The sequence below is a fragment of the Polyodon spathula genome, chromosome 7, assembly GCF_017654505.1.
Source record: "Polyodon spathula isolate WHYD16114869_AA chromosome 7, ASM1765450v1, whole genome shotgun sequence".
NCBI classification, from domain to species: domain Eukaryota; kingdom Metazoa; phylum Chordata; class Actinopteri; order Acipenseriformes; family Polyodontidae; genus Polyodon; species Polyodon spathula.
Window position 1 is genome coordinate 11757881 of NC_054540.1, and position 13564 is coordinate 11771444.

The following is a 13564-nucleotide window of genomic DNA, read 5'->3' on the forward strand; positions in this document are numbered from 1 at the left end:
TACAGTTCAAGATCTCAATTTGTAATATAACTTTCATTCAAATCCAATGAAGCGAATTGCACCGTTTAAAATTACTCAGCGTTTCTAAGCAGATGCGGTGCTTCTTTACAAACATCATATTGTACTTGTTATATAAACAGGATACTCCATGAATGTTCATAGAACCCTTCAGTGTTCATGGGCTATTTGGCTATCCTCATTCCTGCAGTAACTGCATTACTCTAAGAAAGCTAATGGTATATCCGGTATATACAGTGATCAAGATTATTTCAGCCAATCCTGGTGACTTATAACTCAGAAGTTTGAAGCACCTCTGTAGTCTCAGCATAGCACTCATGATCATGCCTGAGCATCAGGTACACCAGAGTGTAACCATCAACCTGTCCTCCTGCAACACCCTGCCCCTACTGGATATAAGAAATAACAAACCTGACATATAGCAAAGTTATCCTTTTAAGCCTATGAGATTCTCTGATGGCTCACTGGAAAACAGATTTTGGTTTGTCCCAGTACAGAATTCTTACAGGTTCCAATGAAGTCAAACATTTCATATAGGTGGTTCTTCAAGATATCAAACAAGATATAGTCACTGGGTAAAATGGGACAGGGCATGGTGGGGAGATTTATAAAAAAAGGGGCAACCAAATATGTTTTCCAGCACAGGTCCAGAGCACATCAGATAGGCAATAAAGGTAAATATATGTGATTCTGCTTTGCTTCTCTATTTAACTTAAAACTCATGATTTACTTCCTAAAATTATTTTTAAACAACCTTTTAAAATGCCATTACATTTGGAAAAAGCAGAAACACGGCTGTAAAATTAAGTCATATATTGACCGGCTTTTATTAGTTATATCAGCAATGTCTTCCTCTGTAACATTTGATTCTTAAGGGCAATAGTTCTTAGTCATGGATAAAATGATGCACACCAGTTTTATAAAAGGTCTCTTTGTTCTAACCTTGGTGTAGTATACGTGACAACTGATTGAAATGTGGGTTGTTTATTGCCAAGTTACAATATGCAGTCACTTGAATAAAACATTAAATGCATCTTTAACAGAAGTAAATGAAACATACATCATTAATTATTTAACCCTCAAACTGTAAAGCTTCACTGGAGAGGTGTCATGAAAATTACCCAAGTTATTTGTGTGTTTGTTAAAGTGAAGAACTGTGCATTGTTGAAATGTTTTGAATTGTAAACTTTTCAAGCAGCTACAACATCATAGTGATCTAAGCTTTTAAGAAAAACATGCGAAGTTAATGTGAGGTGACAAATCTTCTTTCATCACAGCAGGCAACAATTTAGTCCAGAAGAAGAACTTAATACTAAAGGTATTAATTGCTTGAAATGGCATAGTCAGGTATGGGAACCCTCTAACCAACACTCTGGGTTTATTTGAAGTTTGGAACCAGTCTAACAAAGCAAAGCAATGATGTTCATGCTGCTTACAGTAACAGTAAACATTATTTGAATGAAATACTCTTTTCAATAAAATGACACAGTGTATGTTTTTTTGTTTTATTTTGCAAACCAAAATGTCAAGGAATGATCTACCTTTGTCCATTCCTGACTGTAATTTGCCTTAAACCCTTATACTGTATATGCATCCTACAATGGAGCAACAGTAGACACACAGAGCCTTTTTCAGGGCTTACCCATTTGCAGCTTTTGGCTGAATTCAATTGCGACATTTGCACGGATGGAATTATAAATGATCTAATTTTCTTATTGCTTAATTTTGTCACTGTGTGTAGCAATCTGTTGTAAATATAGTAAGACCATTTAAATTAGATGAAAAGTTAAATAGATTTAAAGTCTTCTCTGACTCTACATTTTTAACAGCTGCACACATCCCGAACAGGGCAAATGGCTACCCCCAGTGATAAAGTATGCACTTTGGAAAGAAGTTTGCTGTGTTAATTCAGTTAAACAAATGCAGGAAGGCAAATGTTTGAGCTAATGCCTTTATCTGTGTTAATACTGTTAACTTTAATTCAACAAGATTCAGACTAGCATACCCTATAATGTGCCAATGATTAATAAATTCAATCAATGGTAAGATAAAGGTATCAGGAACCCCCATGCTTGATTGTGGGAGAAAATAGTGTTCGAATATTGTAGTTTGCTATTACAATTGGTTAAATAACAGCTGATTCAAACACAGGCATGCCATCTATCAACAAAAACTGATAGTGCAAGTTCAAATGCTGCAATTAAGCTTGACCTTTATAGCTTGAACTATTAACAGTAATTGATCGGCCCTGCTTTACAGATTTGAACCTCTCTGATCCAGACTGACCACAGCTGACCACAGGCTGATTAAACGATCCATGGCGGCAGTAATCACATATCATTTCAAAACCAGGAGAAATTAAAACATTATATCACTTTGGGTTGACTCTGAATTTGACCACATTCAATCTACACTAGCCTGATTAGCAAAAGTGATGTTGAAAATATAAGTTGTAATGTTTCAATAGCCATGGATTGCATATCAAACTCCCAAATACAAACATATTCAATCTTGTGATTAAAAAAATATATATATATATATATATATATATATATATATATATATATATATATATATATATATATATATATATATATATATATATATATATATATATATATATATATATATTATATATACAGTAATTCAATATATGAACAAGATTAGACTTCAATTCCTTAATCATTAACACACTAAGCAATAAGTAACTTTACAAAACATGAGTCAAAGTCTCAAAATTTAGTTTTTAATGTGCAAATTTGAGATACTTATATGCTTTTAAAGCTATGAAGTATAATCTATTATCAGACCATGAATTTCCAATTCAGGCATCTTTCTTATTTTTGGTGATATTTCTTTATGATGTATTCGGTTATGTTAGTGCATTGTTATCTTTAATTATTTTCAATGTTTATGGGTTTTCTAAAAAAAAAAAAAAAGTTCAACAAATACAAACTGCTTCTTTCTTAACTACATTTTCATGATAATTAAAAACAACAGCTGTCCCCCTGCTTTGCCACCCACATGTAAAACTAACTTCTCTGCCCTGCATAATAACAAAAGCACAATTTAGCTTAAATATTTTTTTAAATAGACCATACTTGGATTTTAATAATAACAGACAATGGGAAGCATTTAAAATGTGCACACACTAAAAATCTTGTCAGGCATTTCCTATTAAAAGCTATGTTTACCCTCGCTGGTTTTAGTAATTTCAAGTTAAGTTCTACATACCTGCCCGTACCAACTGTATTCCAGCATTGTGAGGATGAAGAAGCGTGGTGTTTGTAAATTCTGAAATTGCTCGTTAAAGTTTACTGCCCGCCGTGTTAATACAATACCGTTACAAAACGTTGAGCTACTTTCCCTGTTTACCTCTACGCAGGTCTACAACTTGTACTTGGCCACCAGCATGGCCACAATTGGAGCTTTGTTGAAGTGTTGCACTTTTAGTGCTTAGACCTGTTGATAATGAACCTGAATCCATTATTTTGAGTCAATGAATTGAAAGAAATAGGGCAAAGAATGAAAGCCACAGGGCCAATTACCAGCATTCTTTGATGTATTACTTGCTAGCACTCACCAAATCACTCTGTGCCTTTGTCTTGATCCCTTATGTTATTCATTAATTATTCTGGCAGGGTTAGAGTTCAGATAGCTAATTTGCGCAGACTGTCTCACTTGGTGGGGATTCTCCCAACACTTCCCCCAGCTGTGCCCAGCAACCTTGTTTTATACCAATTAATACAATTCTTGGCTTCTTTTTTTTTTTTTTTTACAGCCTCTCTTTATTTTTCATAATCTCCTGCTCTGAAGTTTTCATCGGACCCTTACCACACTGGACAAAGGATTTAGAAGGACTGGCAGATTTTTCCTTTTTTTTCTAAGGTATTATTCCTCCCCACTGGATGCCTGTGGTTGTTGCTAGTCAGAGGTGGGTTGATAAACCTCTATATAGATTTTACAGGACCTCCACCAGGGGATCTTTATGTCTGTGCTCATCCCAGCACAGCTTTCCACTTTATGCATATCAATAAAACATCAGCAATACATAACTGCTCCGCTTTCTTTTACAGTTCAAACTTCAGTTGCATGCCCCATTGTTATGTAACAGAACATGTGTACCACCATGCAATATCCTTCGCTCTAAAGTCTTTGGCTAATTTGCCAGAAAGTACGGGTCACAACATTTTGTTTGGTTGAGATGGGAATCTTAATATTATCCATTTAAGTATGGACTTTTTTCTTAAGACAATAAAACATTGTTATTATTCATTCAAGAAGCATTTGGTGAACTACAATGAGCTAAGTTGTGCTTTTGGTCTTGTATCGGTACCCAGTGAATGGTTACACCCCTACTGCCTAAGAGAATCTTATTTTTAATTACTGACAATCTGTTCTATGTGTGCCTGCTTATTGAATAAACTCCACAAGAGTGGTTTAAATCCCACTTGCTAATGTGGACAATATCGCTCTTTGTTACGCACACTCATCCAACATGTGATTACAGACAGTGATGAATTTTATCATGAAAAAAAACATTTTCTAAAATAGATTTCATAATACAATAATAGTTGGATAAAGAGCAACTGATTATTGTGTTGAGACACGGAGATGATAGTGAGATGCTTTAGGACTTGTCTGGAAATAGATTCCACAGGCTAGTTTTGGGATTGATTTAGTTTCTGACATGGTTAAGAACAGGAAAATCTTATTGCCATCAGAGCCAACTTTAATCACATTTTCTTACGACTCCTCTGCTAACTCTTTGCTCTTTCTAAAACGGCTGGAGATTAATGTCAATGGAGCTGGATCAGCTTTGACTTGAAATCCACTCAGCATGCCCATTACACAGCTGTTGTAGCTCTTGGTTTTTATTTGTTTGTTTTTCAAGTCATCCCAGGACATTGTAACCCACTGTAATACATGCAGGAACAGTGCTGTATGCTTTATATGTTGCAAGGATGCTATTTCAAGATCGATGGAAATGAATAATGCTACCAAAATAGGGTGTGTGGGATAATGACTAATGTAATATAACTTCAGTAATGAAATTATTACTTCAATGGTTTGTACTATCCATAAACAGCCACACATTATTGATTTGACTTGCATTAATTGCCTGCAGACATTAGCCTGTGTAATCTGTGTCAAATAAGATTAGAAACATGCAATTAATTATGTCACTGATTTGTATAACACAAATAAATAAATTACTCAAACATTTTTAGATAACAAATGAAGACCATTACAAAAGAGTCATTTTACATAATATTTTTCATTCAAATGTAATTTCATTGTGAAAACAGCAGGCCTTCACAAACAACTAATGCCCCACATTTATTTGCCTTATGTTCTCTTTGCATCACGACTGAGTATCTACATCCCCTGGAAGACCTCAACCTTGCATAGTCTTTGATACCTCTTTGGTGTGAGGTTTTCAATTATATATATTTTTTTTTAATTATGAGGGGGGAGCTTACAAAAAAGGGGAAAAGAATCTCAATTTCTGTTCAACACACTTTGATTTTAATAATCTTAATACAGGTACCACACAACTCATTGTATTTAGTAAAGTGATGTTAATAAGTGGAATTCCGATCCACCCAAATAGAGTTATTGGCCCCTTTTACTGAGCCAGATAATTCTCATTCATTTCTCCTTTCATTTTTTGTTAGCTTATTTAATGTAGTTCAGGGGAACTAAAATCTTTTTTAAAAAATCCTTTAATTCTCCCTTTAGTTTATCCTCTCAGAAATACTATTCACTGTTCACATGAATTAAAACAAGGCTTAAGGGATAAGTTCCTCATACGACTGGCATTAGAAACATTGTGAGCTCCTAATGCTGTAACTGCTCATTAATGGGATTCCATGGATGCATTTGAGGGAAATTAACAAAGGTTTTCACTACAAAGTCTCATTAGCACCATGTTTACTAAAAAGAGAAAACAAAAAATACCTGTTAGTGGCAAATGTGTAAAAAAAAAAAAAAAAGGCATGGGGGGGGGGGGAATCCACTCATAGTCGCATTGACAATTTAGACGTTAAAAGGTTTGGGGTTTTTTTGTATTTTTTTTGGAAAGTTCTATTTTTCAGCACAGTCCTGACACAGGGTAGGGAAAGTTGTGGATGATTCTTTAGATCCTCTAAAAGTCTTGTCTTGAATGTAAGATAGCATCTCCTTACAAGAAAATTCCACCTTCCTGTCACAAACATGAGATCCTTACAAAGGCTTTATTACAACACAGTGTGAACAGTTGCCGCCAGTGTGCAATAGGTGTAGCAATGTTTAAAACGAGGAATCCACAGGCAGAAGGCTAATGATGTTACACTTAAAAAGTCTAAAAAGGTCCAATGTAAACAGCCTTCTTCTTTGGCTCTCCATTCTCCTACAAAGAAATGAAGCTCATTCTAGTTCAAAGGTTACAGAGGTTAGTTAGATAACATCTTGAAAGGGCCTGGGTAATTATCAAGTCTTGTAACAAAGCTTGAGTTAGGTAACAAAACAGCCCTTTTATAACAGCAATGCCTGTGTTTGGTGCTATCTACTGTCATTCGCCATTAAACTACAGGACCCACTGAAGTACAAACAAACCTAGACAGACAGTTCACTATCAATGTCCATTATCAGGTATATAAGTTACATGCACACTGATAGTAATTAGCAATTAGTAAAATGTAATATTCTTGTTTGAAATAAACAGTACACAGTGTTTTTAGATCTCAGTAAAGCATTTACATTTTCTCTCTCTCTCTCTCTCTCTCTCTCTCTCTCTCTCTCTCTCTCTGTATGTATACCAAATGTATCCCTCCTCTCCCAGTCCTCACTATTTATTTTTGATGTCTCTTGATCCTTAACCCAGCGATTTTCAAAATTGGGGGATTGACAGATTTTTTTTTTCCATTATGTTTGGAAAATATGTTACTTTTTGTATTTTGAAGTCTAGAAAAGCCATAATATTTACTACTATTTTGAAATCAGTATATTTACATTGTCATAGGCCATCGGTGACACGTTACTATATAAATTACTAACTGTGCTACTATCCAATTCATAAACAAAGATGTGTGGCGCCAGTGTAGTCTGTGCAGAAGCTCTTTATCCAGGTGTGGCAATGTTGCCCTGCCCCTGTGTGTATTTCTGTGTTGTATGTTGCGTGTGGTGTGTTAATGTTAGTATATTGTAGTTGGTACACAGGATATAATATGGGTTATGCACACAAGTATTTAAAATGTATATTTGTATTTAGGCATGAGGATTGCACAGCACTTCACGTGCAGGTAAAATGTAATAATATATGAGCATGGGAAATTGCACTTAATTAATTCACGTGCAGTTGTACCAAGACTCCAATTGAATGATTGATTAGCAATCGAGTCTTGGTACAGCTGCATAAAAGCAGCATGTTTTCACTCACTCGGGGTTGTGCGTTCGGTGAGTGGAGAATGGGTGTGGAGAAGGAGAAAGTAAAAAGTAAAGTAAATTCAAGCATATAATTGCTATTTCATGCTGGAAGGACCAGCACGATACTTGTGTGTTTGTTTGGACTCGCTGTGTTTGTTTGTCTGTTCGTCCGTTGTTTGTTTAGTATTAATCCATTTTGTTTGTCTGTTTATTTTGGCCTCAAGTGCCGTGTCCTGTTTTTTGTTTAAATATTTTATTTGTTGCACTCAATAAACTCACTGAGCGCCGCAGCGTCTCAGTTTCCATCTCAGTGCTGCCTGTCTCTGCGTACTCCTTTATGGCCTGACGTCACCCTACAGCCACACCAGGTTATGCTCTGTTTTGGTGGGAAGGGGTGTAAATATGGAATATGCAATAATGCCTTTCACACAGCTAACTGCTAAGAAATACTATTGACAACATTTAATAACATAGCAAACAGCTTCAGTTACAGTGTTGTTTTACAACATCAATCAATTTTTTTTTTTTTTGTTGCTGCTGCTCCCAAAGGGTGAGGGATGGATTTACTGGCCGATATTTTATTTATAGATACGTATTGCATTACTGTGGGTTATGTCTGTAGCTTAGATGCTCAAACTGGATTGGACGTTTCTTTAAGGTCCCTATATAATGTCTAATTTTCTAATTTATGTCTAATTTTTAGGAGACAGTAATAAAACATACAGTATCCTCTGCAATGGCTATGCATTCCAAAATGTATTAAATAGTAGCTCATCATGACCTACATTCACATCATGCATATGATTAGCATATCCTAAGAAATGGTAAGGCAGTTCCATGAAAATATAGCCTCCTTCAACGAGCTTGTGAAGGGCATACCAGCAAATAGACTTTAATAGTCAGTCTGTTCATTTAGTTAACCTAATATGAACAATAAGCTAAATGGCTTTATTAATCTCCAGGGGAGAAGCAAAAAAAAAGCCTTGTCCTGAAAATAAATGTCATCCCATTTAAATAAAAAGAGCCCCTTACACATGTGACTGTTGTGTTCATAATTACCTAATTGCAATGGCTGAAACTGTATTTGTATTGATCAAGCTGAAGTATAATGTTAGATAAACACTGCATACAAAGCTCTGCCTATATACATGTTTACAGTCTATGAAATAGGTAGACATCTATAGCCTCCACATTTCACCACTGCTATCTTCAAATAGCATCCACGCAACAGATGACTTAAAACTGCTGTGGAGTTAAACCAATGACAAGAGCTAAACATCAATGTTTATTACTTTTATCATACCTTTCTTTTGAATCCTATTACAACTTGAACTCTGTCTAACTGAAAAAGACTGCAGACTTCTCTCAATGAGCCGTAACAGGATTAAACGTTGGTATGGAATTGGAGGTTTAAATAGCAAGGAATTTTGGCAGACACCAGCTAAAAGCACTAAATGAATCTTATAAGGTCTGGCATGTAGCCTTGTTGAATGGACATGTATTTGAAATGCAAAATAAGACTCTTCTGTACTACTAATAGATGCAGCTGCCAAGAAAGCCTAAGTTAGAAACATCTGTGACTTAAAGAAGGAGACACTGTATTTGAGGGTTCACAGAAACTTTTGTTTCCCTAAACTTAGTTTCTTCTGCTATTACTGATACTTAAAGGCAGCGTAAAAAAACAATGACTGGATCAGCAGCTTAGACAACTCCACAATGCTTATGTGTGCCTCATTATACACCTTGAAATGCTTGCTTTTTGAACCGGATGCTATTGGTTCTTGGCACTCGAGATAAATATAGTGATGATAAGTGATGGGCTCCTCAGATTGCATTGGTTCCTGTTTCCAGGCACCCTTGGCACCTGTCCTAATCTGCCATGCATCTAGACATATACTTGTCATTAAATGCACTGTGTTGCAACCACAAGTAATCAAATGAAGGAAGAACTGCTATTCATTTTTTTGCTCTGCTGTCCATGGTTAGATCGATAACCATGGCTTTGACGAATTCTGACAGCGACAGTTGAATTGTCTTTCCAGTACTATCCGCAGCTGTTACAGCTATTTCTTTATTTTATTTAAAAAAACACAAAAGAAAAAATGCTGTGGACAAACACTTTTTAGGGGGGCTCACGCATAATATAAAAAAAAAATCTCCATATAGAATTTTGTATTTTTGTTATGGTTTTGGCTCTCTAGTCTAAACTAAATATGATTGGTCGTTCTGGAGGACTTCAAAGCAAATATCCCAATTTAAGTTTAAAGCTGTTCGGGTTATTACAGTTTGTTCTTTGTTTTTGACAGAGAAAAAAAAAGAATGGCGTTTCTGAAAGTAACTTCATGAAACAGGGCTTTTCAATGAGGGTGGTTAATACTAAGAATTAAGAACATTATTGCCAAAAATGTGTCGCTTAAATCCTTAGTTTGGAGTTTTCTTTTTTAGGATAGAAAAAAACACGAAATCTGTTCTAAATACTTGATCCTTAAAAGAGGAGCTCTCTTAATCCAAGTAAAACCTGTGAAAGTGGTTACATCATATCGGAAACATAGCAGCTTTCCAGGTTTAAACCATATGTCACAAAGAAAGCTCCACTTTTACTTTGTGATGAACCAAAGCAAGGTATAAAATAGTTCCTTTATGAATGAACATGTCATTGGGGTGAATAACAGAGCCGTAGAGTCTGGTTACACTGCAGTTTAAAAGCAATGAAATGTATATCTCCTAAATCCAGTGAGTTCAAAAGAGAAGCCCAAGACCTCTTTTCTTTAAAAGCATAGAAGAAGTATCAGTCCAAAGCATAGCGCAGATGCATTAAAAGGCACAAAGCATAGCGCCTTTTAATGCATCACCATGTGTTCCATAATCACACATCAGGGTTAAGGATGGATCTGATTACCAGATCACAGAAAAAAGGATAGTCTTAGCCACTGCTGGTTGTCCATAGTAAAGATGCACTTTGATCTATTTTTCTATAAGAAGTTGTTTGACCATGTAGAAATCCAGAACAATTGCGTTTTCAGAACAAAATGTAACGCATGCCCGATGGCTCGCCCTACCTTGGGTGCTCTATTAAAAAAAAAAAAAAAAAAAAAAAATAGCGGAAACAAGATCTGAAATGATGCTGTTTCAGTTGCTTTGAGGCGGGGATTACAGTTTGATAACCCTCACTCTAACTGAGTCGGCACACATTTTTACTATGGATAACCGTCAATTTAAATAATGTTTAAATGTATAGAAAATAAACGGCGTCTGCCAGTATTAAGACATCTTTGATCAATCAATAATTAATGTCAATAAAACAATTACCGTCCAAGCTATCGACAATTAATTTAGCCACAGCTAATGTGGAAACACTTGCAATACATATAACCCATACCTCGTAGATAAGCTTAGTTAGTTGAAGGTATTTACAGCTTGGCTTCTGGTGTTGTGTGGATACAAACAATTCAAATTGCAAAGCATCCAGATGACAGTTTGTTTTGCTCCCATTAAAGTCATTCATCACAAATTAACATACATTATCCCCGGGTTGTTACGTTTGTTAATGTGTGGAATGTATTCTGTATGATGAATGCAAACTGTTTAACAACCTTTGTAAAATAAATCAACTGGCAGCTGCCAATATGTGTTCTTCTGTTTTTAGTCTCATTAGCCAAGAATAGATATATAGCATCAGCATTATTTATGGACTCTTGTGAAATGGATAAACAAATTTCTTCACACTTTTTTTTTCCCCCAACATCAAAGGCATCCCTGAAAGTTATTTTGGTGTTATAGAATATAATCTGTATCTTTATCACTTTTGACTTGACAGTTTTTTTTAGAGAGACAGCTACATTACAATTAATAAATGTTAGTCAACAAAGCAGCAAGTATGAAAAATCGATCTGAAACCAGGATTCTTGATCTTGAATAATTTGCGCACTTGTTAAATGAGCAAATCTATTTAAAGCTTTTCACAGGCTCTTCTGCACTTTAAAGTGTGCCTCCTTAGAGGATTGACAGGCCAGTGGGTTAATTAGAAGCCTTGATGCTCTGTTTATTGAAAGCTGTCCAGACCACTGTGACTAAAGATCGGTTTATACTGATAGATGCAAAGATTACAGCATCTAGGCAGAATCCTGTGATATACATCACAAAGCTCCTAAAATTAACCTAATTGAGCTCCATCAGACCCTATAGGAGGACAGGGCGTTGTTGTTACATCGCCTGGGTAATAATTTTATGAGGAACGGGTTTGAATCATCCCCTATTTAGTAACAAAAAAAATATATATGTTTGATAGAATTGTCCCCAGTAATCTGAATTAGTGTTGTGTGGGTCATTTGTGTTCTGGAACATTCTATTAGATTCTGGAGGTAGAATCAGTCAAAACATATAAACCTGCTATATAAAGCATATTGAATTTCCTTTATATATATAAATTTCAAGTCAAAGTTTCAAAGTTAATTATAAAGGCTTTCTCTACAGTGTATAAGTTCCATGAATGTCACAGGGTAGTTAAAGTTTTGTGAACAGGACCATTTGTTTTGAAGTGGAGTAACCAGACACAACATATTGCACTTTGAAAACTGTTAATACAAAGGAGAAAGTTTATGGTTCCTTTACCCTGTGGGTATTGTTTGGCATGTGTCTGGCAGTCTGTGGTTCCTCGTGGAAGGAGCTGGTGAAGGGGTGTGGCAGGCAGGGCAGCTGAGGTGTGAGCCCTGGTCGTGAGGGGAACATCGCCTTTCCTGTCGGTCCACTGTCCGTTGAACTGAAATCAGCCAAAAACAGAATAAAAATTAAATATATGAGATTTCCACTCTGTGGGGGTTAATGTAATTAGTTTTAAATGTTCGTACAGCGTCTTAAACATAATTGTTAAACTGACAGGTGTTGTTTGTTTTCAGGCATAATGGTTCACTTGCAGTGGGTCTTAGGTACAGAGTGTGTGAAACTTCTGCACCACCTTTTTAAAAATACAATTTAAAAAAAGACTTGAGTTGCAGCCATTTTCTTCAAAGTCTGAACCCACTGTATATGCAGTGCTCATTCTATGAACAGCATGGTATTAAGAAAGGGCTTTGCTAAACTTTAAATAGTTTCTGATACTGATATTAGTAGACAATAGGTATTTCGTCTTAAGTAGTTTGGTATAAGTTCTTAGTGTGTGTGTTCAGACTTCAGAAGACACACTTTTCAATGTATACAGCTTCAAAGATGATGTTTAGGTTAAAGCCCCCCACCCCCCCAGTGGAGTGAAAGCTGCATGCCTTAAATATTGCATTTCCATGTGTTAAGGCAATAAAGATTAATTTGGAGGTGATTGCAAGACAGCAACTAGGTTTCCATGACTCAGACTTTTAAAAGAACATTGTATTAGTTATTAAAGTAGAACCATTTGGGATGCTAGTGTAATCATTTCCTTAGTAATGATTTTTGAAAGCAACATGCGGCTTCCTACTCCATATTTTGGAAATCTCCAAATGAATCCACGGTTACAGGGTCCTACTGTGCACCTTTAAACAGGCAAAAACACCAACACCTAAAACCAATTACAACAACAACAACAACAACAACAACAACAAAATGTTATTTATATAGCGCCTTTCATACCAAATATCCCAAGGCACTTTACAATTAAGACACAACATGTCCTGTGTACAGTATACAGTCAAACCAGCTTACAGCTGCTTAAGGAAGTATAATACCAGTATAATGTGCAGTCTAGAAAAGAAAATCAACCACCAATGTATAAACAGAAACCTAAACCCTCTATGAGTGGTCTTCAATACGGTATTGAAGAGTAAGAACAGTAGCTGAAATTTCATAATAAACACTACTTTGACATCTTAAAGTTATTTAAAGAAAGCACTTGATGACAACTACATGTTTGTATCACATTAAATTGTAAATAATCAATCATTAACTTAACAGGACGCAAAATACAATTATAAAAAAGGCAAAAGAAAAACAGCAGAAAAAAAACAGCAGGGTTCCCAGTGGTTCATCCAGTAAAGGCACCGCTACGGGGAGCTGGAGAAGGATCTGCAGGGACAATCTGTTGAGGAGCTGGAGAGGGGTCTGCAGGGACACTCTGTTGAGGAGCTGGAGAGGGGTCTGCAGGGACACTCTGTTGAGGAGCTGGAGAGGG

The 13564-nt window shown here is 35.9% G+C and overlaps 1 protein-coding gene across 2 annotated transcripts in view; it reads right to left on the reverse strand.

Annotated features, from left to right (window-relative positions):
- The window catches only part of LOC121318155 (transcription factor EC-like), a 55291-nt gene that overhangs the window by 27594 nt on the left and 14133 nt on the right, over window positions 1-13564 (reverse strand). For both annotated transcript variants that reach the window (XM_041254531.1, XM_041254533.1), the window contains exon 2: window positions 12037-12184. In XM_041254531.1, coding sequence (XP_041110465.1) covers window positions 12037-12153 — 117 coding nt within the window. In that variant the 5' untranslated portion in view covers window positions 12154-12184. The remainder of the gene's footprint in view (window positions 1-12036; window positions 12185-13564) is intronic.